Source organism: Phyllopteryx taeniolatus, chromosome 8, assembly GCF_024500385.1.
Source record: "Phyllopteryx taeniolatus isolate TA_2022b chromosome 8, UOR_Ptae_1.2, whole genome shotgun sequence".
Lineage (NCBI taxonomy): Eukaryota > Metazoa > Chordata > Actinopteri > Syngnathiformes > Syngnathidae > Phyllopteryx > Phyllopteryx taeniolatus.
In genome coordinates this window covers 15,789,005-15,812,132 of record NC_084509.1, presented here as the reverse complement: position 1 = coordinate 15,812,132, position 23,128 = coordinate 15,789,005, and the positions used below count along the sequence as shown (strand labels likewise).

The 23,128-nt window shown below is 42.8% G+C and overlaps 1 protein-coding gene across 3 annotated transcripts in view; it reads left to right on the top strand.

Moving 5' to 3' along the window:
• The window catches only part of ube4a (ubiquitination factor E4A (UFD2 homolog, yeast)), a 29,174-nt gene extending 6,046 nt beyond the window's left edge, over positions 1-23,128 (top strand). For 2 of the 3 annotated variants that reach the window (XM_061781900.1, XM_061781899.1), the window contains 19 exons: positions 655-828; positions 4,627-4,739; positions 6,069-6,221; positions 7,128-7,287; positions 7,393-7,595; positions 7,669-7,860; positions 7,965-8,298; positions 11,189-11,318; positions 11,555-11,862; positions 13,987-14,119; positions 14,203-14,393; positions 15,335-15,435; positions 15,565-15,678; positions 15,802-15,976; positions 16,054-16,234; positions 16,389-16,536; positions 16,629-16,786; positions 17,076-17,197; positions 20,092-23,128. In XM_061781900.1, coding sequence (XP_061637884.1) covers positions 655-828; positions 4,627-4,739; positions 6,069-6,221; positions 7,128-7,287; positions 7,393-7,595; positions 7,669-7,860; positions 7,965-8,298; positions 11,189-11,318; positions 11,555-11,862; positions 13,987-14,119; positions 14,203-14,393; positions 15,335-15,435; positions 15,565-15,678; positions 15,802-15,976; positions 16,054-16,234; positions 16,389-16,536; positions 16,629-16,786; positions 17,076-17,197; positions 20,092-20,174 — 3,173 coding nt within the window. In that variant the 3' untranslated portion in view covers positions 20,175-23,128. The remainder of the gene's footprint in view (positions 1-654; positions 829-4,626; positions 4,740-6,068; positions 6,222-7,127; positions 7,288-7,392; positions 7,596-7,668; positions 7,861-7,964; positions 8,299-11,188; positions 11,319-11,554; positions 11,863-13,986; positions 14,120-14,202; positions 14,394-15,334; positions 15,436-15,564; positions 15,679-15,801; positions 15,977-16,053; positions 16,235-16,388; positions 16,537-16,628; positions 16,787-17,075; positions 17,198-20,091) is intronic. The other variant, XM_061781901.1, reaches the window with a different exon arrangement.

The window sequence follows — 23,128 nt, the reverse complement described above, 5'->3', positions numbered from 1 at the left end:
CAAAAATGTTGGGGCATTTGTATCTCAAGGCACCACTGTAATTAAAAGTTAAATACAACTGAACTATACTTAACAGAAATACTTAAATAAAAATGTTTAAGCTACTGTAACATTATGCACATTTAATTCAGTGATAGTGTAGTATACCACTAGAGGGAGACTGTGAATCGCCGTATGAGAACAAAGGCCACTATTAGAGGAATTATGGTTTGAGATCAATTTCAATTTATTTAGGATAGCCCCTTGAAATTCAGCATCTTGTTCTCGAGGGGCTCCCAACACAAATGCAGAAAATAATAAAAAACATACATTTCAACAATACACAACAAACATAGTGCTCTACCACCACCACAACCCCCACACCCACCCGCACCATCAGCAGCTCAAATAAAAAAATAGTTTACACCCATACACATGACCACATTGCAATACAATGCGACATCAGGAGCAACAGAATGCCATGGCAAAGTTGTATAAAGTAATAAAACGACACAAAAACATGAACAGCTTTCTTGTGGGGGGAAAAAAATGTAATTAAAAAAAAAGATGATACACTTCAAAATGTCGTCCTTCAGTACTAACCTTGATGTCTAACTAAATTCTACATAAACCTGTTAATGTTGTTCCCTGACTGTTTGTGTCACACTGTTGAAGATGACTCCGGAGAGAGCCAGTCAGAGTCTGAGAACTCTGTGTCAGACAGCGTCGATGACAATGACGACTCGGTGGCAGAGATAAGCCGATCCTTCCGATCCCGGCAGGAACTGTGCGAGCAACTCAATGTGAATCACATGATCCAGCGTATATTTCTTATCACCTTAGACAACAGTGAGTAAATAAAGACTTTCAATACATTTATCCCCTCATTCACTGGACTTGGACTGTTTGCCAACCATTATTGGTGGTGCCTTGACTTACGAGGTAAATCCGTGACCATGCTCATAACTCAACACTCAAATCATCTTTCCCCTTTGAAATGAATGGAAATGCCTTTAATACATTCCAGTGCCCCAAAAAGATTTCATGAGTAAAAAAATCACTGAAGTATTGCACTTCATTAAAACATACAGCAATAACATAATTCAATAGAATTTAAATAATTAAACAGTTTGTGCTTCATGATAATTTGATGGGCATTGTGCTGCTCTTTCTGGTGTGCATGCCTTGGCCACCAGGGGGCAGTATAACAATACATACATAATACACAGACATAATGTATTATGATGCAGTACCTCAGATGGTACTGCATCAAAAACCGACATCAATGTGTAAAGGACATCACCATGTGGGCTCAGGAACACTTCAGAAAACCAATGTCAGTAAATACAGTTCGGCGCTACATCCGTAAGTGCAACTTGAAACTCTACTATGCAAAGCAAAAGCCATTTATCAACAACACCCAGAAACGCCGCCGGCTTCTCTGGGCCCGAGCTCATCAAAGATGGACTGATGCAAAGTGGAAAAGTGTTCTATGGTCCGACAAGTCCACATTTCAAATTGTTTTTGGAAATTGTGGACGTCGTGTCCTCTGGGCCAAAGAGGAAAAGAAACATCCGGACTGTTATGGACGCAAAGTTCAAATGCCAGCATCTGTGATGGTATGGGGCTGTGTTAGTGCCAATGGGATGTGTAACTTACACATCTGTGAAGGCGCCATTAATGCTGAAAGGTACATACAGGTTTTGGAGAAACATATGCTGCCATCCAAGCAACGTCTTTTTCATGGACGCCCCTGCTTATTTCAGCAAGACAATGCCAAACCACATTCTGCACGTGTTACAACAGCGTGGCTTCGTAGTAAAAGAGTGCGGGTATAAGACTGGCCTGCCTGCAGTCCAGACTGCTCTCGGGTGGACTCCTGGGCCCGATCCCGCCTCTCGATTGATTGGGTGGGGTCCTCAGCCACCGCGGTGCAGGCGCAGCAATTACAGGACACGTCTGTCAGTCATTGTGCATGTGAAACGGTGTCAGTTCACTTGCATGTGTCCGCAGGCATACACCCCTGGGACTTTTTCGCTGGGTGTGGAACCACTCACTTATTGCGACAAATAACTCATGAATATGCGAATTGCTTGGGTATCCCCTCACTCACACTCTCGTCCTTTAAGGCTTCTTTATACTCGCGCGGGCTGTGACCGCGCTGACGTCACTGCGGCTATCCCGCACGCAGTTTGCGTTTATACTCGAGCGCAACCCATGCGTGCAGTTTTGAAAATGTACTGCAGTTCTCCTCCAAGTCAGGGGTGTCGCTACAGCTGGTATGGGCTAGGACACCACAGCGAGGAGTTTCCTCTCCAGTTTTTGGCCATTTCCGGTAGCCGTTTTTCCTTTGTGGAATAAGGAACAAAGCAACAACAATGGCGACCGTGGAACAGTGACTTCAAGAACAAATGGACCTAGAGGACCAGATGATATGTTTAATTATGCTGCAAAATCAAACAAGAAGGCGGCGGCGTCGGTGCTTTGTGGAAACGAGGGGAACGCTGAGTATGTCATCACAGCATGTGACTAAAACGGACTAATCACAAGAGATGATCTCCGCGGCATTCTACGCGCAGCAACAATTTTTGCCGCGTGCGCGCCAAGTGATGCATAGGGGCTGCGCGGCCCAATGCGTCAGTCAAGTGATACAATGCGGGCCCTGTCAGCCGCGCGAGCGCGGGGGTATGAAGAAGCCTATAGACTTTTATAATTTACATATTCACTCCCACCACACTTCAATTGTACAGCCGGGTTCACGACCCTTGTCCTGCATGCTTCTTCTCCTGTCCTTGTCCTGCCCTATCTTGTCCTGTACTTCCCTCACAGGTTGTAGCACTACTGCCCCATATAACACTCATATCTAATGTTTCATAGTTCTAGGTATATAATGATTTACTTTTCTCATCGTGTTTAACAATTAGTGCTTTGTCTTTTGTCTTCTTTTCTCACTCCACTCTAGAAACTTTCTGTTCGACTGATCGACTCTGATTCTCAATAAATAGCCATTATAATACTAAGAAACCACAGCGGCAGCTTAAAAACTCCACTGTGACACAGTAAAACTGAGCCGGCATAAAAGGGATACAGATGCTCCATTCTGCTTGACCTAACAGCCAAACAGAAAAAGAAAAAAAGATAGATGCCGATTGTAGTCCATGAAGGCAACTGTGTGTGTGCGTGTGAGTGCATGCGTGCATTTGTGCACGCGTGTATGTAAACGTGAAAGTGATTGACACACACACACACACCATTGCTCCCACCACAGTAATTTTGATGCGAAGAGCGAGAAAACCTTTTCGCCCCCAGTGACAAGTTTAACTAGCAAAGCTGTAGACGATTGACGGGGGGAGCACTTACTACGTGACGTCAGCCGTGCAGTGCGTTCAACCAGCTCACAGTCCGAACTCCAGACGAAGTTTCAAGTTCTCACTTTTAATTGTAAATGTTAATTAAGCTAAGTATTGTAACTCCTTCAATGAGTCAGTCCTTACCCTCCATGACCGATTTATGATTTCACACTTCGATATGAATAATTAACCCTCGATGCATTGCGCGTTTAACATGCCAGTTAAACTGTATTCTTAACAATCAAACAATAAAATACACTTTTTACTAAGGAAAATAACAAGAATAGCATGGTGACAGTGAAATCGTGCATTTCTTTGCACTTTTATGGTACTGCACTGTCACTGTGCATTGTGTAATAAACAATCACTTCCCAATCGCTTTCTTCCATTTGTTGTAAAAAAGAGCGGTCTCGGTCTGACTGCTCTTTGTTCAAATCAGCAGCTACAAAGTAGTACTTTATGAGAGACATTGATGATGCAAAACTAACTATTGTTGGTGGAAAGAAGTAACTGTAGCCCAATTAATTTCCTGAGGAAAGTAACACGTTTCTTTGCTTGTTACTCAAAATGTTTTTTTTTTGTTTTTTTTTTTGGTAGTAACGCGTTACCGGCATCACTGCTCATGAGTCAAAGTGCCAATTTATCATAATTGTGTGTTTGTTTTTTTGATAAGTGCTTATTCTTCCATCCTGTGTGGAGTTTACATGTTCTTCCCGGTTTCGTGTGGGGTTTCTCTGGGTACTCTGACTTCCTCCCACATTTCAAAAACATGTCTCCAAGGTTCCTTGAAGACTAAATTGTCCAATGGGTGTGACCCTGATGTTGACAAGCGGTGTAAAAAAATGGATGTATTGATGTTCCACTCCAGTCCTATAGGTGACAGAAAGCAATCTCGGTACTGACGATGACACCCACAAAGATGATTTTCAATGTTACATGTTTCTCCTCTATCAGTCCATCAAACGTTGATTTTGTCATATAGTGAAGTTACAGAGTGTGCGGGAACTGAAGCATGACTCATTACCCACACATGTATGGGAATTTTCACTTTGAGCGTGCTAGGTGTGCTGTTTAAGAATGAGCCGTTATTTATAGGAAGTACACTGTAAAAAAGCCCCAAGCCATCCACTGTACATGCACGCACACAGCACTGAAATCCATTTCCCAGCCACAGAAATAAACTCCGTCTTCTGAATGAAATCCTCTTATTCTTGTGTGGTCAAATGTTGAGCTGTTGTTTTAATTCTTCCAAGTGTGATTAACCTAGTGCACATGCACATTTTCTCCTTGCCTTTAGGTGATCCCAGTCTTAGAGGGGGCAATGGGATCCCACCTCGCTGTGTTTACCTGGAGGAGATGGCGGCTGATTTGGATGGACAGGATTGGCTGGACATGGACAACATAGAACAGGTTCGAGGGACACAATCCTTTCTTTAGCTTTGAATGTACAGTGGGGCAAAAAAGTATGAAGTCAGCCATTAATTGTGCAAGATGAGAGAGGCCTGTAATTTTCATCATAGGTATACCTCACCTATGAGAGACAAAATGAGGAAAAAAATCCAGAAAATCACATTCTGATTTTTAAAGAATTTATGAGCAAATTATGGTGGAAAATAAGTAACTGTAACTTCTGTCTTCCACTCGTTACCTGTATTAATGGCACCTGTTTGAACTCGTTATCCGTATAAAAGACACCTGTCCACAACCTCAAACAGTCACACTCCAAACTCCACTATGGCCAAGACCAAAGAGCTGTCAAAGAACACCAGAAACAAAATTGTAGACCTAAACCAGGCTGGGAAGACTGAATCTGCAATAGGTAAGCAGCTAGGTGTGAAGAAATCAACTGTGGGAGCAATTATTAGAAAATGGAAGACGTACAAAACCACTGATAATCTCCCTTAATCTGGGGCTCCACGCAAAATCTCACCCTGTGGGGTCAAAATGATCACAAGAACGGTGAGCAAAAATCCCAGAACCACACGGGGGGACCTAGTGAATGACCTGCAGAGAGCTGGGATCAAGGTAACAAAGGCTGAGATTTTGAGTGAAAACCTTCCATCAGCAAGGGCATTGAAGATGAAACGTGGCTGGGTCTTTCAGCATGACAATGATCCCAAACACACCGCCCGGGCAACAAAGGAGTGGCTTCGTAAGAAGAATTTCAAGGTCCTGGAGTGGCCGAGCCAGTCTCCAGATCTCAACCCCAAAGAAAATCTTTGGAAGGAGTTGAAAGTCTGTGTTGCCCAGCGACAGCCCCAAAATATCACTGCTCTAGAGGAGATCTGCATGGAGGAATGGGCCAAAATACCAGCAACAGTGTGTGAAAACCTTGTGAAGACTTACAGAAAACGTTTGACCTCTGTCATTGCAACAAAGGGTATATAACAAAGTATTGAGATTAACTTTTGTTATTGACCAAATACTTATTTTCCACCATAATTTTCTAATAAATTGTTTAAAAATCAGACAAGGTGATTTTCTGGATTTTTTTGTAATTTTATTTCCCCCCTCATTTTGTCTCTCACAGGTGAGGTATACCTATAATGGAAAATTACAGGCCTCTCTCATCTTTTTAAGTGGGAGAACTTGCACAATTGGTGGCTGACTAAATACTTTTTGCCCCAGTGTATACTCACAAGCTATTAGTTAGTTTTACAGGAACAAAGATTAAATTTACAGAGTACCACAAGATGTTAATGCATTTTGGCTCGTGCTTGCACCATTTCTTTCTTCCAGGCACTATTTAATCGTTTGCTGCTGCTCGAACCAGGAAACCACCTCATCTACATGACATCATGCAATGCTGTGAACCTGTCAGCTGACCGTGACGCTGGAGAGAAATGTGCCATCCCATACCTTTTTGCTTGTTATCAGAGAGCAAAGGAAGAGGTATAATAATAATAGAACTGGGGCCAAGGGGTTGAACCAATTAGTCGATAATTTGACTTTACTATTCTGCATTGACTTTTAAAGCTTGAAATTGACAAATCGTTCGTCACGTTTTTGGTATCTCGTCAATTGGACAATTTACAGAGGACACTCAACCAGATTACACAGTCTTCATCCATCTGCACAGGTGTTGGAATAAGTAAATAAACTGGTAGAGGATGAGAACAGTGGTTAGCCCTGCAAGCTACAGCTATTCCAATCGCCGGTAGTTGTAAAATATTCATACTAGCGGTTAAATGGGAAAGCCGGCGAGGAACGAGGGCAGCGGCATGATGTGAAGCTCCATCTTTGTCAACAAAATGTTATGCCCAATAATGCGCGGGCAACAACTGTTTGTTAACAAGATCTTATGTCGTTTTACAACACTTTGTCGCGACACTCGTCGCAAATGGCCATACTATGATACAAGTGTGTGGAAATAGTTTACCAAACAAAGAGACTCCTAGCCTAGTCACTTGGAAAATATGCAAGTCTATCCTCAAATTACAATAAAAGCACAAGTGGAAGCAGAAAAATGTTTTTTTAACACGCTATGCAATTCTATCAAACAAAAAATGAGACCGGCTGAAAGTAACATGCACAGGCCTCCCACAAATTACAAACTACATCCAACGTATGATGTTGTATTTTGAATCAATTGTTTTGATTTGTTGTTTCTACCTAACCAGTCTGTGGCTGAAGAACTGTTTAGGGACTCTGACATCCTTGATTACTCAACTTCGACGAGACTTTCATTGCATTATAGTCGACTACAAAATGTCTTTAGCCGTTCATTTTCATTTTGGGCTAATTTTGTCACTCTATTGATCTTTTCCATTATTCAGTGACTCTTTTCACTATTATCAGGTGACCAAGGTGCCAGAGAAGTTACTGCCATTCTCCGTTCGTTGTAAGAACCTGACGGTCTCAAACACGAGCACAGTTCTGCTCACTCCGGAGATCTACATCAACCAGAGTGTGTACGAGCAGCTTCTGGACCTGTTGCTGGATGCTTACAGTAGTGCCCGTAGGTTCTGAATTGAGCCCAGTCGAGTCCTTGTGTGCTGACTTTGTCACAGTGCAAGCTTTGCATGTAATTTCCGCTCCTTGCAACATCCCAATTGCATTTCAGAGCCGGATGAGGTGGTGGAGTTTGTTGAGGAAGTGATTGTGGGCTTGCTCTCTGACCAAGAGGTGCGGACCTTCAAGGAGGTGATCGTTCCAGTGCTTGATATTTTCCAGGGTAGAATCAAAGACATGGATCTGTGTCAGCCCGTCTTCTACTTCTACCTTGATGTGCTTCTCTATTTCAGCTACAATAAAGACATCGCCAAGGTCAGGAAGCACTCAGGGATATTTTATTTGTACACGTTACAAGAAACTGCTCACTGATACTTGATGCTTCCAGGTATTGATGGAACACATTCAGCCCAAAGATCCGGCTAATGGCTTGCTGTACCAAAAGAGCCTTTTAGGAACAGTGTTGAGTGTATCTTGCTTGCTGAAAACACCTGGAGTGGTGGAGGGACATGGCTACTTCCTGAACCCCTCCAGATCCAGCCCTCAAGAGACTAAGTTCCAGGAGGCCAACATCCATCAGGTGAACATTTCTGACAGTCTTATGTTGTCACTGCAACCACTCTGATTGTCAGCCCAATGTAGGAAGAGGGTGCAATGATGACGTTTACCTACTTTCTTTTGCAGTTTATGGGCCAGTTTCACGACAAGCTGCATCAAATGTTTAAATACTTGCTCCAGCGGTCGAATGAGACACGCCACCTGCTGCTGTCATGGTTGGGCAACTGCCTACACGCAAACTCTGGCCGGGCCAAGATTTGGGCCAATCAAATGCCTGAGATCTTCTTTCAGATGTACGCCTCAGATGCGTTCTTCTTGAATTTGGGTGCTGCACTTCTGAAGCTGTGCCAGCCCTTTTGCCGGCCACGTTCCCCCAAATTGCTCACATTTAACCCCACGTACTGTGCAGTGAAAGACTTGAGTGAAGAAGAGAGGCGCATTTGCAATGTGCATGCGAGAGGTAAATATAGCTTCCATCTCATGACCATATTTATTACCCCTGCCGTTTTACCAACACAGGTTGGTCTATAGAAACCAAGTGGTACAGTTCAGTTCAGAACCGTGGCCCAACATTCGAGGTATGGACCATACCGTGGGTTACCTATAGCCGTCCCACCCCGACTACCTACGTAAACAGCATGACCACATAACGTACCAGCGAGATAAAGAAAAAAACGCTACACAGTGAAGTGTTTATGTTTAAACAAGAAACATGGCTTTTAATCATCATTCTGTTTTCATCCACAATTTTTCTTAAACAGCGCTTTTGTTTAACTCCCATTTATTAATTCCATAGCCACACATAAAATGTTCTCCGTTGTCCAATTAATTGTCAAATGTGTGTTGAATCGAACCGTACCTTTTGATGGAAACAATGCTGTTCGTGCAACTTCCCATTTTTGCCGACATGTCAATTAGTTTCCAGACTACAATATGAAAGAGAGTACAGTGGGTACAGAAAGCATTCAGACCCCCATAAATTTTTCACTCTTTGTTATATTGCAGCCATTTGCTAAAATCATATGAGGTCATAATTTTTTCCTCATTAATGTACACACAGCACCCCCTATTGACACGAAAAAAACGGAATTGTTGAAATTTTTGCAGATTAAAGAAAAACTGAAATATCACACAGCCATAATTATTCAGACCTTTTGCTCAGTATTTAGTAGAAGCACCCTTTTGAGCTAATACAGCCATGAGTCTTTTTGGGAATGATGCAACAAGTTTTTCACATCTGGATTTGGGGCTCCTCTGCCATTCCTCTGCAGATCCTCTCCAGTTCTGTCAGGTTGGATGGTGAACGTTGGTGGACAGCCATTTTCAGGTCTCTCCAGAGATGCTCAATTGGGTTTAAGTCAAGGCTCTGGCTGGGCCATTCAAGAATAGTCACGGAATTGTTCTGAAGCCACTCCTTCGGTATTTTAGTTGTGTGCTTAGGGTCATTGTCTTTTTTTAAGGTAAACCGTCCGCCCAGTCTGAGGTCCTGAGCACTCTGGAGAAGGTTTTCGTCCAGGATATCCCTGTACTTGGCCACATTCATCTTTCCTTCTATTAAAACCAGTCGTCCTGTCCCTGGAGCTAAAAAACACCCCCACAGCATGATGCTGCCACCACCATGTTTCACTGTTGGGACTGTATTGGACAGGTGATGAGCAGTGCCTGGTTTTCTCCACACACACAGCTTAGAATCAAGGCCAACAAGTTCTATCTTGTTCTCATCAGACGAGAGAATCTTATTTCTCACCATCTTGGAGTCCTTCAGGTGTTTTTTTTAGCAGACTCCATGCGGGGTTTCATGTGTCTTGCACTGAGGAGAGGCTTCTGTCGGGCCACTCTGCCATAAAGCCCCGACTGGTGGAGGGCTGCAGTGATGGTTGACTTTCTAGAACTTTCTCCCATCTGCCGACTGCATCTCTGGAGCTCAGCCACAGTGATTTTTGGGTTCTTCTTTTCCTCTCGCACCAAGGCTCTTCTCCCCGATTGCTCAGTTTGGCCGGATGGCTACCTCTAGGAAGGGTTCTGGTCATCCCAAACGTCTTCCATTTAAGGGTTATGGAGGCCACTGTGCTCTTAGGAACCTTAAGTGCAGCAGACATTTTTTTGTAACCTTGGCCAGATCTGTGCCTTGCCACAATTCTGCCTCTGAGCTCTTCAGGCAGTTCCTTTTACCTCATGATGCTCATTTGCTCTGACATGCACTGTGAGCTGTAAGGTCTTATATAGACAGGGGTGTGGCTTTCCTAATCAAGTCCAATCAGTATAATCAAACACAGCTGGACTCCAATGAAGGTGTAGAACCCCAAGGATGATCAGAAGAAATGGACAGCACCCGATTAAAAAATATGAGTGTCACAGCAAAGGGTCTGAACACTTATGGCTTTGTGATATTTCAGTTTTTCTTTTTTTAATAAATAAATCTGCAAAAAATTCAACAATACCATTTTTTTCTGTCAATATGGGGTGCTGTGTGTACATTAAGGAGGAAAAAAATGAACTTAAATGATTTTAGCAAAAAGAGTGAAAAATCTAAGGGGGTCTGAATACTTTCCGTACCCACTGTATGTTATTACCTAGTAGAAGTCATAAAATAAACATTTTCAAAATCTGTTTTTAATGGGGGCGGCACCGACTGGTTAGCACATCTGCCTCACAGTTCTGAGGACCCAGGTTCAAATCCGGCCTCGCCTGTATGGAATTTGTATGTTCTCCCCGTGCCTGTGTGGGTTTTCTCCAGGTACTCCGGTTTCCACCCACATACCAAAAACATCCATGGTTGGTTAATTGAGGACTCTAAATTGTCCATAAGTGTGAATGTGAGTGCGAATGATTGTTTGTTTATATGTGACCTTCGATTGGCTGGCAACCAGTACAGGGTGTACCCCGCCTCTCACCTGCAGTTACCTGGGGTAGGCTCCAGCATGCCCGCGACCCTAATGAGCGGTACGAAAAATGAATGAATGAATGTTTTTAATGGCCTCTTAACTTAATGTATGCAAATTCAAAAGATGGAATGAGTTTTGTCCAGAGCTCATCTTGGTGGCAAATTTGACTGCAATATTTAATTTAACATGGATTATCCCGTTTGACAAGTTCTCTGTCAAATTGCATTAGATCAGGTTGTTGAGCCGATGTATGATTGTATTACAATGTCGTCTTTTTGATCAAGAAGATTCCTAGCATTCCATCTGATTTTGAAGTGACTATTGTTTAGCTCTGCGCTATTTAGGTGCTCGTGATTAGGTTTTATGGAAACACTGTTGATGTACCACTCTTTGTAGTGGCAATGGCATTTTCCAAAGGATTACATTACCTTTCACAATTGAATAATCAGCTTTATCCTTCGCCAGGACTTGACAAGGAAACTTGTCTGACCCCCATGCCCTCCCAGCACATGCAAGAGCACGTAGTGGAGTCCTACAGCCTGCTGACGGAAAACCTCGTCCTCACACAGCTCACCCTGCATCTCGGCTTCCACAGGTTCACTGCACATTATCATCCAAATTGTGATGCTGGGAATAACATAGCTTTTAGTATACAGCAAGGATGGCAAACCATGTCAGGGGCTAAGAAAATATGGCGTAAGGTTTGACAATTTAGTTGTCAGTTGTCTGAGGCATAGCCATAGGTTCCCATACTCTGAGTATACATTGTGCCCCTAGTGGTATGTCACAAACATGAGTCAGTGTTGTATTGTTGTCATTGTGCATCCGCAGACTCCACGAGCAGCTGGTCAAGATGAACCAGTCTCTCCACCGGCTCCAGGTGACATGCGAGGAGGCCCATCGCACAGGAAACCCAAGGACGGAGCAGCTCTTGGAGCAGTTTGAGCGCCTGATGATTGTCTTCTTGTCAACCAAAGCTGCCACCACACAGCCTGCCATGCTGCAATGCTGCCTTAACCTCCAAGCGTCCACTGCTGCTCTGCTGGTTCAGTTCGCTGTGGGAAATCGGGGCCCCGAACATGTAGCACTCAGTTTTCCTTTGCCCTCCCTGCAGAACACCATGCTCTCCTTTGTACCAGGTAAGGTTGAGGCTTTTCAGTAATCAGTACGGGATCAGTACATTGAATGTATTAAACCAGTGATTCTCAAAACCCTGCCGGACACTGGGGATATCTGCTGCAAATTTTCTTTCGAGACTATTTGGAAAGTGGTATTTAAGACCCCCATAACAAAAATCTGTGTTTTGTTTCAAAATACATTAAATATGTTTGAAGTGCTGAAAATGGGCAAAGCCTGTGAACAATCTCGTACTTGTTGAGATATGGTTTAAACTTTATTTCACATTTTAAATGGCCCTGATTTGGTGGGCGGGGCTAAAAAATATCCTTGTGGCGTCACGAGGAGGAGGATCCCCCACTATATAAACACCAAGCGCCCTTAATACATGCAGGGGCCATTTGGCTGAAATGCACTTGCTTATTCATAAATAACTTCTCCCAGTTGTACCAGTATAGAGTGCAATTGGCCATGAAACTATGCCCACAACCTGAAAAAATACATCTTCCCTGAAGTGTAGTGTGTTTGGTGTTATTTGGTTGTCTTGCCGTCTGCCACCACGCATGTTGTGTTGCGACGCAACGGCGAACTGAGCCCATTGCCAGCGGAACTGCCACTTCCTCATTCATTACAACCAGACTGATTACTATCAGTATAGCGTGGAATTGACCATTATGCCCACAACTGAGAAAATACATCTTCCATAAAGTGTGATGTGTTTTGTGTTACTTGGGCTGTGTCTTGTAGTCTGCCACCACGTGTTGGGTTGCGAGGCTGCGGCTGTACAAGATTCATAAAACAGCGTTATGGCAGTCAGCCTCATAGTTCCCTAACTGCACGTCGCGGGAGCGAGGAGGGGAAAAAATTTCTCCATGGGGACCGGTGTGCGTCACGTGCTGTGGCAGATTATGGTGCACCGTTGTTCCGCTGAATTTCAATGGAGGGAAAATTGTAGGGATGTCCCGACCCAACTTTTTCACTTCCTATCTAATACCGATATTGCAGCCTGATGTTTAGCCATTATCGTTCTGATCCGATTTCAGCAATAATCATACTTTACTTATTTTCTAGTATGGAATGTTAGTAAAGGCTTGATCAAGTGATAATACTTAAACAGAGAACAATATTCAGCAACAGTATGTATGAGAAAAACTGACCCATTTATTATTGAGCAACAGGTTACATGGCCACCCCTGAATTAGATTGGTCCTACTATGAGCCTGGTCCTAGTATTATTATTTGATAAAACATAAAATATGTTTAGATGAATGATTTCTATATCTGGCACGGTTGTCGACTGGTTAGCACATCTGCCTCACAGTTCTGAGGACTGGGGTTCAAATCCCGGCCTCGCCTGTGTGGAGTTTGCATGTTCTCCCCGTGCCTGCGTCGGTTTTCGCCAGGTACTCCGGTTTCCTCCCACATCCCAAAAACATGCGTGGTAGGTTGATTGATGACTCTAAATTGCCTGTAGGTGTTCATGTGAGTACGAATGGTTGTTTGTTTGTATCTGCCCTGCGATTGGCTGGCGACCAGTTCAGGGTGTACCTCGCCTCTCGCCCGAAGATAGCTGGGATAGGCTCCAGCACGCCCGTGACCCTAGTGAGGATAAGAGGTACAGAAAATGGACGGATGGATTTCTATATCACCTGCAATCACCAAAACGGCCGTTTCACTGCAATAGTGACTTTGCTCACCAGCAGACACATCGTTGCATGAAATTTGCACCGACGTCAGCACAAATCCGCTGTGTTGACTGAGTTTGAAAAGCCATAGTTTGTGATCAGAAATTAGTCTGGGAATGCCAGCACATCATTTTAAGAATTAGTTCTACCTCAATATCGATGGGATTGCTGAGAAACAGTCAAGCCGTGTGTGCGTCAGGTGGGAGGAGACACGTAGAAAGTCAGGATTGAGTTTACCGTTCACAGAGTCTGTTACCGGGGTGACTGTGTCAGAATTCCTCTTCCCCAGCTCTTTGAAATGGAATGATGAGGCTTTTCCTCATCTCAGGGTCAACTTCCTCTGAGTTTTTACGTAACCTGCTTGCTGGAATACCCCTGGGTACGTTAAATCTAGGTTCCACTCTATTAAACAACGTGTTCTATGGGATTATATTTACTGCAGTGCCTTTACATGTTTTTCAGAGTTTTTTGCAGAGAATTTGGGAGATTTTTTCATCTTCCTGCGTCCATTTGCTGATGATGTTTTGGAATCCTCTGCTGAAAGTCTGGAGCAGATTCTGAACTTTATCACTGTCTTCATGGGTAATGTAGAGAGGTACGGTATAGGATTTGATTGTGTTAGATAAAACACAAAGCCATTAATGGTTCAGCAAAAACCTCTTATTGCATTCACAACAGGTTGAAGAATCCTCATTTAAGAGCGGAGCTGGCAGAGGTCTTGGAGGCGGTGATGCCCCACATGTTGCCTCTGGCGCCTGGGAGTCCTCAACCAATTGTCTTTCAGCGACAGAGAGTCTTCTGCTCTTACAAATACGCACCTCAGTTGGCCGAAGCCCTCATCACTGTGTTTGTAGACATTGAATTTACAGGTGAGACATTGCAGCTTGAAGAGCAGATTATAAAGGTATTGTATATTATATAGTTGCTATCAGGGAAAAACCCCATATTGTATGTCCAAATATGGTCAATTTCACATTTTTCATATATTGATAATGTTGGTCTCTCTCTAAGTCGTCTTTAATTTCTACGCATTGGTAACCAATTTTAAGTATTGAAAGAGCTTAAGAACAAATCTAATAACGCTCTTGGACACTTGAACTGTCTGAGAAGTGTCTTAAAACTCTGCCTCTTCACTCTGCAGGAGCCGTGGACATTATGTTGCATCAAGATTAAGTCTGGATTTTTTTTAGACAATAATGAATGAAAATAGATTTTATGTATTTGAGTGAGCCTGTTGTGTTAAAAATGAATTGCTGTAATGCTTCGACGTACAAGACACTGGTCAGGCAAGAAGGAAAGTTTGCATGCAGATTAATTTCTGCCAAGTACACTGCTCAGCTAATAGTTTTTTTTTATTGCATCATTCATGGTTCTTAGACCTTTGAAAAATAGTTTGGGAAGTGTCTGTACAATTTTAAACAATGACAGCATCATAAATAAGTGATTTGTGTGTGTGTTTGTGTGTGTGTGTGTGTGTGTGTGTGTGTGTGTGTGTGTGTGTGTGAGTGCTTGTGTGAGAGTATTAGTGATTGAACATGATTTCGGGCTGGGGTTGTGTTGATGTTTATGCACAATGGTATATGATGGCAATGTAAGATATAATACCAACTTACTTTCCTGAAAAGTAGTACCTTGGAAATGCAAGGATTCTGCCCGGCAGCGACTAGATTGAAAATTGGTTACTTCGGGTGTTTGCGAAACCCAATTAAAAAATTTTTCATTCTGATGTTCTCCACAGAGAAATTACAGATTGTATTACTAGAAATAGTAATGGATGTAAAGAAACACTTCCTTTTCTGTTGTTCTTCAGGTGATCCTCATCAATTTGAACAGAAGTTTAATTACAGAAGACCCATGTATCCCATCCTCAAGTTCATGTGGGGTGAAAATAACTATCGAGAGAGTATCAAGGTATTAGGGGATCTCTTTTTTTTGTCCATCCAGTTTCGGGGGAAAAAGACAGACTTGGTTGTTATTATGTTCTTATTTCCAACAGCCAAGTATCAAATCAGTGAGTTACTGTACTTTGTGTTTTCTCAGCATTTGGCAGACTATGCATCCAAGAACCTGGAGGCCATGAATCCTCCTCTGTTCCTCAGGTTCCTCAATTTGCTGATGAATGATGCCATCTTCCTTTTAGATGAGGCTATTCAGGTAAGGCTATGAGACAAAAATCTCTCCACAGAAATAATGCATACCCCTTTTGGAGTAATTTTTCGACAACAGTGCTGAAAAGAATGGAGTTTTTATTAGTTGTTTTTGTTTCAAATCTTGCAGTACCTGAGCAACATCAAGATTCTGCAGCTGGAGCAGGATCGAGGGGAGTGGGATGACCTGGCCCCCGATGCCCAACGGGAGAGGGAGTCAAGCCTGCAGATGTTTGGACAGCTGGGCCGCTTCCACAATATCATGTCTAATGAGACCATCGGCACGCTGGCCTTCCTCACCTCAGGTCAGACCCGTTCAAATGTATATTTTAAATCCTTGCTTTTCTTTTGCAGTAATCTCCCTGATTTTTTTTTCTTCCAGAGATCAAGGGAATCTTTGTGCATCCTTTTCTGGCTGAAAGGATCATCTCCATGCTCAACTACTTCCTGCAGCATCTGGTTGGACCCAAGATGGGGGCTCTTAAAGTGAAGGACTTCAGCGAGTTTGACTTCAAGCCGCAGCAGCTTGTCTCTGACATCTGCACCATCTACCTGAACCTGGGGTATGTTTTGAACACTCTCTTGAACACTGAGAAAGATTCTAGACGATTGGAGTTGCAAACAGTTGATTTACTGTGATCTTTTTCATGTTGGCTAGAGGGCCAAGCACTTGGTTTGGTTTACAAATAAATGTGTATTTTAATATTTCTTTGACAGAGATGAGGAGAATTTCTGTGCTACTGTCCCAAAGGATGGACGGTCGTACTCCCCTATCCTCTTTTCTCAAACAGTGAGGGTACTGAAGAAGATCAACAAGCCCGGGGACATGATAGTGGCTTTTGGACTCCTTGCTGATAAAATAAAGGTATGAATTAAAAAAAAAAAAAAATGTATGGGGGGTGGGTTCTGTGTATAATTGCAAGGTCAAACTGTCCTGTGACTGTGCCTGTACTGTAGTCCCATGCAGATCGACAGCAACAGGAAGAGGAAACTTATTCAGAAGCCCCAGAAGAGTTCTTAGACCCAATTATGTCCACCCTGATGCTGGATCCCGTTCTTCTTCCTTCTTCCAACGTCACGGTCGACCGCTCCACAATAGCAAGGCATCTCCTCAGGTTAGCTCAACATCAGGGTGATTGCACGCCTATAATTTCCTTTCTGTTGTCCCAATCAATTAAGGGGTTTGTAAACTTGATCTGTTTTGCCCCAGGTTTGTATTTTTCTTACGCTGTAAAAAATCCAAGTGAATCACTGCAAAATTGGGCTTTGTTGATCATAAAGTAGTGCCTTGAAATACAGTATGAGTGTCCCAAGATACAGTACATGCTGTCATTTGGACAATTTATTATTATTCTTTTTTTTTGCTTTGACTTGAATTGGGCGGCACGGTGGACGACTGGTTAGCACATCTGGACATCTGGTTTCAAATCCGGTCTCGCCTGTGTGGACTTTGCATCTTCTCCTCGTGCCTGCATGGGTTTTCGCCGGGTACTCCGGTTTCCTCCCACATTCCAAAAGCATGCATGGTAGGTTAATTGAAGACTCTAAATAGCCCAATAGGTGAGCATGTGAGTGAATGATTGTTTGTCTACATGTGCCATGGGATTGGCTGGCGACCACTTCAGTGTGTACCCCGAGTCTCGCTCAGAGTCAGCTGGGGTAGGCGCCAGCTCTCCCGTGACCCTAATGAGGATAAGCGGTACAGAAAATGGATGGATAGATTGACTTGAGATACGAATGCTGTTTGGTGGCAGTATACTAAACTCTATTCACTTCCCGATAAGCAGCAGTTTGGAAGATAATGGACCATTCCTCAAAAAAGAGGCTTCAAGCTGTTTAATGCCAGTCCCAGTTGAAGTTTACTGTCTAAGTCAACATAAAACAGAGAATTCCATGTTGTGTATTTAAAACGATCAAAGAACTTTGCCGTAAGAATGCCCCCACTATCTTAATACTAACGCATATTGGAAAATGCCATTGACGGTCTAAGGCCTGGAATCAGACTACAAGACAAATTTGGTCTTTCACGATTGCACTATGTCAGACTACTGGCATACACTACAAGACATGTATTCCGATACCACCACACCCTGTCTTTTACGATCACCGGGCTTTATCTTGTCAAATCAAACACTGTCAGAGAGGCGGAACCAAAAAACGTGTCACCGGTCAACGCGACCGGATACTCGTTACCCACAACAACAACAATGCACCGCGCCAATGTACTGTATTCTGTCAGGGGAAAAAAGAACAAAATGAGGAAAGACGTGGTTTTCATCACCAGTGCTCGGGATAGGACGTTCATTCAAAGTGCCGGTCACAGTACGCAATCCTATTGGTCGAGGCCTAGGTGCACTCTCGGAGAGTTGTCGTTGATATGTCACACTACACGGAAGATATCCAAAAAAAATCAAACATGCTAGACATGCATTTTGGCATCGTAGGGCTTTCATAGTGCCGTTGGTCGTGGATTATGTCACACTACAAGAAATGTTGTCGTTCCCGACAAAATATGTTGGGCTTGATCTAGGAAATCGGCTGCGATAGCTAATCGGGCCAATATCGGGGCTAAAACCCTGTAGTCTGATCTAGGCATAACACTTTGATAGTTGCATCGATAGTTGCGGTCAACAAACGTGAACACAAATGGTGAAGCAACAACTATCACAATACTCACAGGCACATATTCTTTCCTCTGTGAAAAATGACTAGAATTACAGCATTTTACTGATACACAGTAGATGTGAAACAATTCTTCGTAAATGTCTGCAAGACTGTATCATACTGCCCTCCAGTGGTCAAGGACACCAGAAGGAACAGCACAATGAATCGAATTGAAGCATTTAATCATGATGAACAAACTTTATTTTCATTTATTATTCTGTTTTTGTAGAACAATTTAGTATGATATTATAGAGTGCAACTTTCCTTATTAAACAAACATTACAAAAAAATAATTTTTTTTTTTGGGGGGGGGGGGGGCCTGGAATAATGGAATTTTCATTCATTTCAATGGGAAACAAATTCAACTTTTATCTCAATGTACCAGTAACCAGGCTACTTTACACCAACAAATAGCCAAGTGCAATTTAGACGTCTTGATCAAATTATCCCTCTTGACACGGTGAAAACAATACATGCGTCTAACTGAGTACTAACCTGAAGATGTTTTTTTCTGTAAGGCAGGTGTGTGATTGGTTTAAATGCTACCTGTACTCATGTAACCATTATGCTGTTTCGGGTGAGTGGTTCATTCATCAGCTTTTTTTTGTGTTATGCCTAGATCAGAAAAAGATGAGAGAAAGCTCATCTTTTTCTCCACAAACAAAGCGCACCAAAGTTCCTTTGAAACCATAGCGATCACTTGCTTCAGTGTGCTCCCGAGTTTGAATGCTGTGTTCACCACTGACCAAACAAACTGCACCAAGAATAACACAGTATAGTTTGATTAAAACAAGGGTGCTAGTATTAAAGAACTTCCTCTAAAAATGTAGATAAAGAGGACACCTAAAATTAATGTATAAAGCATCTTCTAGAATTTAGATTATAGAACATCCACCCATACATTTTCTATACCATTTTATCCTGTTCAGGGTCACATACGGTAAAAAGCCATGACACACTGGACTGGTCGCCATACTGTCACATGCAGATTTTGAATGGACTACTGAGCGGGACTCAAAACCAAGACAGTTGTGTGAAAGTCAGCGATGTGAACCTCTGCATTGCACCACTGATGGCCCTGTGTATAAGGCTTCGCTCACACTTTAGGGCATGGTGCCCAATTCAATCTTTTTATGTAGTCGTTCACACTACAAAAATAAGTGACTTCTACTGTGGAGTGCGGACGGAATGAGTCTGTGATGTCACGCTTGTGCACAAGAGGGCGTCACATTGCACGCGCACAGACATGAGGCACCGTTTTTACGGAAGTAAATGCACTCCCTCGCGTAGGTCTCATCATGACGCATTTGTGGCAATTTCAAGGATTCTGTGCAACTGGAGCCAACATAAAGTATTCTTATATCAGTTCTAAAACCTCTTCTTTTTGCCACTGACTGTTTTCAGCTCCTTCATCTGCCGTTACTTTTGTGGTGTGTCTGTTTTGTCGAACTATTGTGACATTTGACATCCTTTTGATGACGTGTAGGTCGGATGGGTGCAACATGAGCGTTCAAACTGCACTCGCATCAGATACATATCAAATTTATATCCACATATGAAAGAGGCCTGGGTCGGAAATGGAGAAAAACGGATAAAAGTCACCTTGGGCAAAAAATCGAAATTGACCTGCAGTGTGAACATAGCCCAAGAGTTTTTTGTCACAGTTTTGATGTCCACAAGTGAACCACAACTAAAACAAAACTGAAATAGCATGTCTTTGTAGAGCTTCTGTATAAAGAGTGTGTCCTCATTCCAGTGACCAGACAGACCCGTTCAACCGCAGCCCTCTCACCATGGACCAGATCAGGCCAAACGAGGAGCTCAGACAACAGATCTTAGAGTGGCTGGATAAGCATAAGCAGGAGAAGCTGCAGCTGGGACCAAGTGACCAGACTTGATCCACACTGTGCCTAACAATGACTTCATCCTTGTTTGCTTCCCTCTTCCACATCTAGAGTGCTCCTCTGCCTTTTTTTGTGGCTAATCTGTGGTGTGCTTGTCGCCGCAGATTCCTGAAGACTTTCGTCTAACACTGCATTTAAATCATATTTAATACAGCCTTCATGCAACAGACTACAGCCTCACAGCTAGTTGAATAGCTGTTTCAAATTGCCCAATTGTAAACATGATGGGAATGATGCGATTTTGAGCAGGAGAGGGGAACTCCACTGAGAAAGTAGATTCCCCCTTCCTGATTATTTTTTCTTTTCTTGGATATTTAGCACACTTAAATGGTTGCGATTGGCAAACCAATTTTGATATCTCAAGCCCCCAACACACCGAGCGATGCAGCCGACTGAATTGGACAATTGCGAGTTAATTACAATCGGTGACACACACGCGCACATCTGGCGATTGATTTTCACACACATACCAACTGGCAGCACCAGCAACGCTGTGACCCCTGCTGTTCCGATCAGGAAATAACGTTTTGAGGCGCCACATATATGTGCAGTAAGTCAAAATGGCGTCAGCCATAAACACAGTGACAAGACAAACATATTTACTATGTGTGTGTGTGTGTGTGTCTGTACGGAAAGCATTTAGACCCCCTTAAATTTTTCTTTCTTTGTTATATTGCAGCCATTTGCTCAAATAATTTTTCATTTTTTTTTTCCTCATTAATGTACACACAGCACCCCATATTGACAGAAAAAACGGAATTGTTAATTTTTTTGCAGATTTATTAAAAAATAAAAACTGAAGTATAAGTATTCAGACCCTTTTCTCAGTATTTAGTAGAAACACCCTTTTGAGCTAATACAGCCATGAGTCTTTTTGTGAATGATGCAACGTGTTTTTCACACCTGGATTTGGGGATCCTCTGCCATTCCTCTTTGCAGATCCTCTCCAGTTCTGTCAGGTTGGATGGAGAACATTGGTGGACAGCCATTTTTAGATCTCTCCAGAGATGCTCAATTGGGTTTAAGTCAAAGCTCTGGCTGGGCCATTCAAGAACAGTCACGGAGTTGTTCTGAACCCACTCCTTCGTTATTTGAGCTGTGTGCTTAGGGTCATTGTCTTTCTACAAGGTAAACCTTCGGCCCAGTCTGAGGTCCTGAGCACTCTGGAGAAGGTTTTCGTCCAGGATATCCCTGTACTTGGCGTCATTCATCTTTCCTTCGATTGCATCCAGTCGTCTTGTCCCTGCAGCTGAAAAACACCCCCACAGCATGATGCTGCCACCACCACCACGCTTCACTGTTGGGACTGTATTGGACAGGTGATAAGCAGTGCCTGGTTTTCTCCACACATGCCACTTAGAATTAAGGCCAACAACTTCTATCTTGGTCTCATCAGACCAGATAATCTTATTTCTCACCATCTTGGAGTCCTTCAGGTGTTTTTTAGCAAACTCCAGTGCGGGCTTTCATGTGTCTTGCACTGAGGAGAGGCTTCCGTCGGGCCACTCTGCTATAAAGCCCCGACTGGTGGAGGGCTGCAGTGATGGTTGACTTTCTAGAACTTTCTCCCATCTGCCGACTGCATCTCTGGAGCTCAGCCACAGTGATTTTTGGGTTCTTCTTTTCCTCTCGCACCAAGGCTCTTCTCCCCCGATTGCTCAGTTTGGCCACCTCTAGGAAGGGTTCTGGTCATCCCAAACGTCTTGCATTTAAGGGTTATGGAGGCCACCGTGCTCTTAGGAACCTTAAGTGCAGCAGAATTTGTTTTGTAACCTTGGCCAGATCTGTGCCTTGCCACAATTCCGTCTCTGAGCTCATCCGGCAGTTCCTTTGACCTCATGATTCTCATTTGCTCTGCCATGCACTGTGAGCTGTAAGGTCTTATATAGACAGGGGTGTGGCTTTCATAATCAAGTCCAATCAGTATCAGTAATCAAGCACAGCTGGACTCCAATGAAGGTGTAGAACCATCTTAAGAATGATCAGAAGAAATGGACAGCACCCGAGTTAAATATATGAGTGTCACAGCAAAGGGTCTGAATACTTATGCCTGTGTGATATTTCAATTTTTCTCTTTTTTAATCTGCAAAGGTTTCAACAATTCTGTTTTTTTCTGTCAATATGGGGTGCTGTGTGTACATTGATGAGGAAAAAAATTTAACAAATGTTTTTAGCAAATGGCTGCAATATAACAAAGAGTGAAAAATTTAAGGGGGGGGGGGGGGGGGCTTTCCGTACCCACTGTGTGTGTGTGTGTACACACAATATAATATAATAGAAGTGTACTAAACACTCACTGAGCAGTCATTGTTTCTGTTTACCCAACACAGCAAAGATTATTTTTCATTATTAATATTTTGTAATGTTAAAGAGATGGCAATGTTCCCAGGGAGGCATTGGCTTTCTATTTAACATAATAACCAACAACCGCAAAATACAATAAAGAATCCGAAAACTTTGAGGTGCTGAATGTTATGATTTCGCCTGCTACTGTTAATCATGATTCCAGTTTTCACCTTCTTGATTGCCCTTTAAATAACAGTTAACCGAGCGCTGATAGTTTTGCAAGGATTTTATATCATTTGTATTAACATAAAGAAGAGCCCGAATGACACTTTTGAGGCATATTGTTTCTTTTAGACATCGAGAGCTGCAGATAGAATGCATAAGATCAACTCAATGAGAGCGAGATTATCATTGAAGAGATTTTAATGAATAAAAGAAATAAAACTAGGTTGTGATCCAGGATTAAGTTGTGAAGGACGTATGTGATGGTTTGGCATCCATGTGCTTTACGTTGAATATCTTGAGTGAAAATATAATTCTATATTTTGTTTTATTGTAAAATTTTACTTTGATTGTACAGTATGATTAAAAAATTAAAACCCA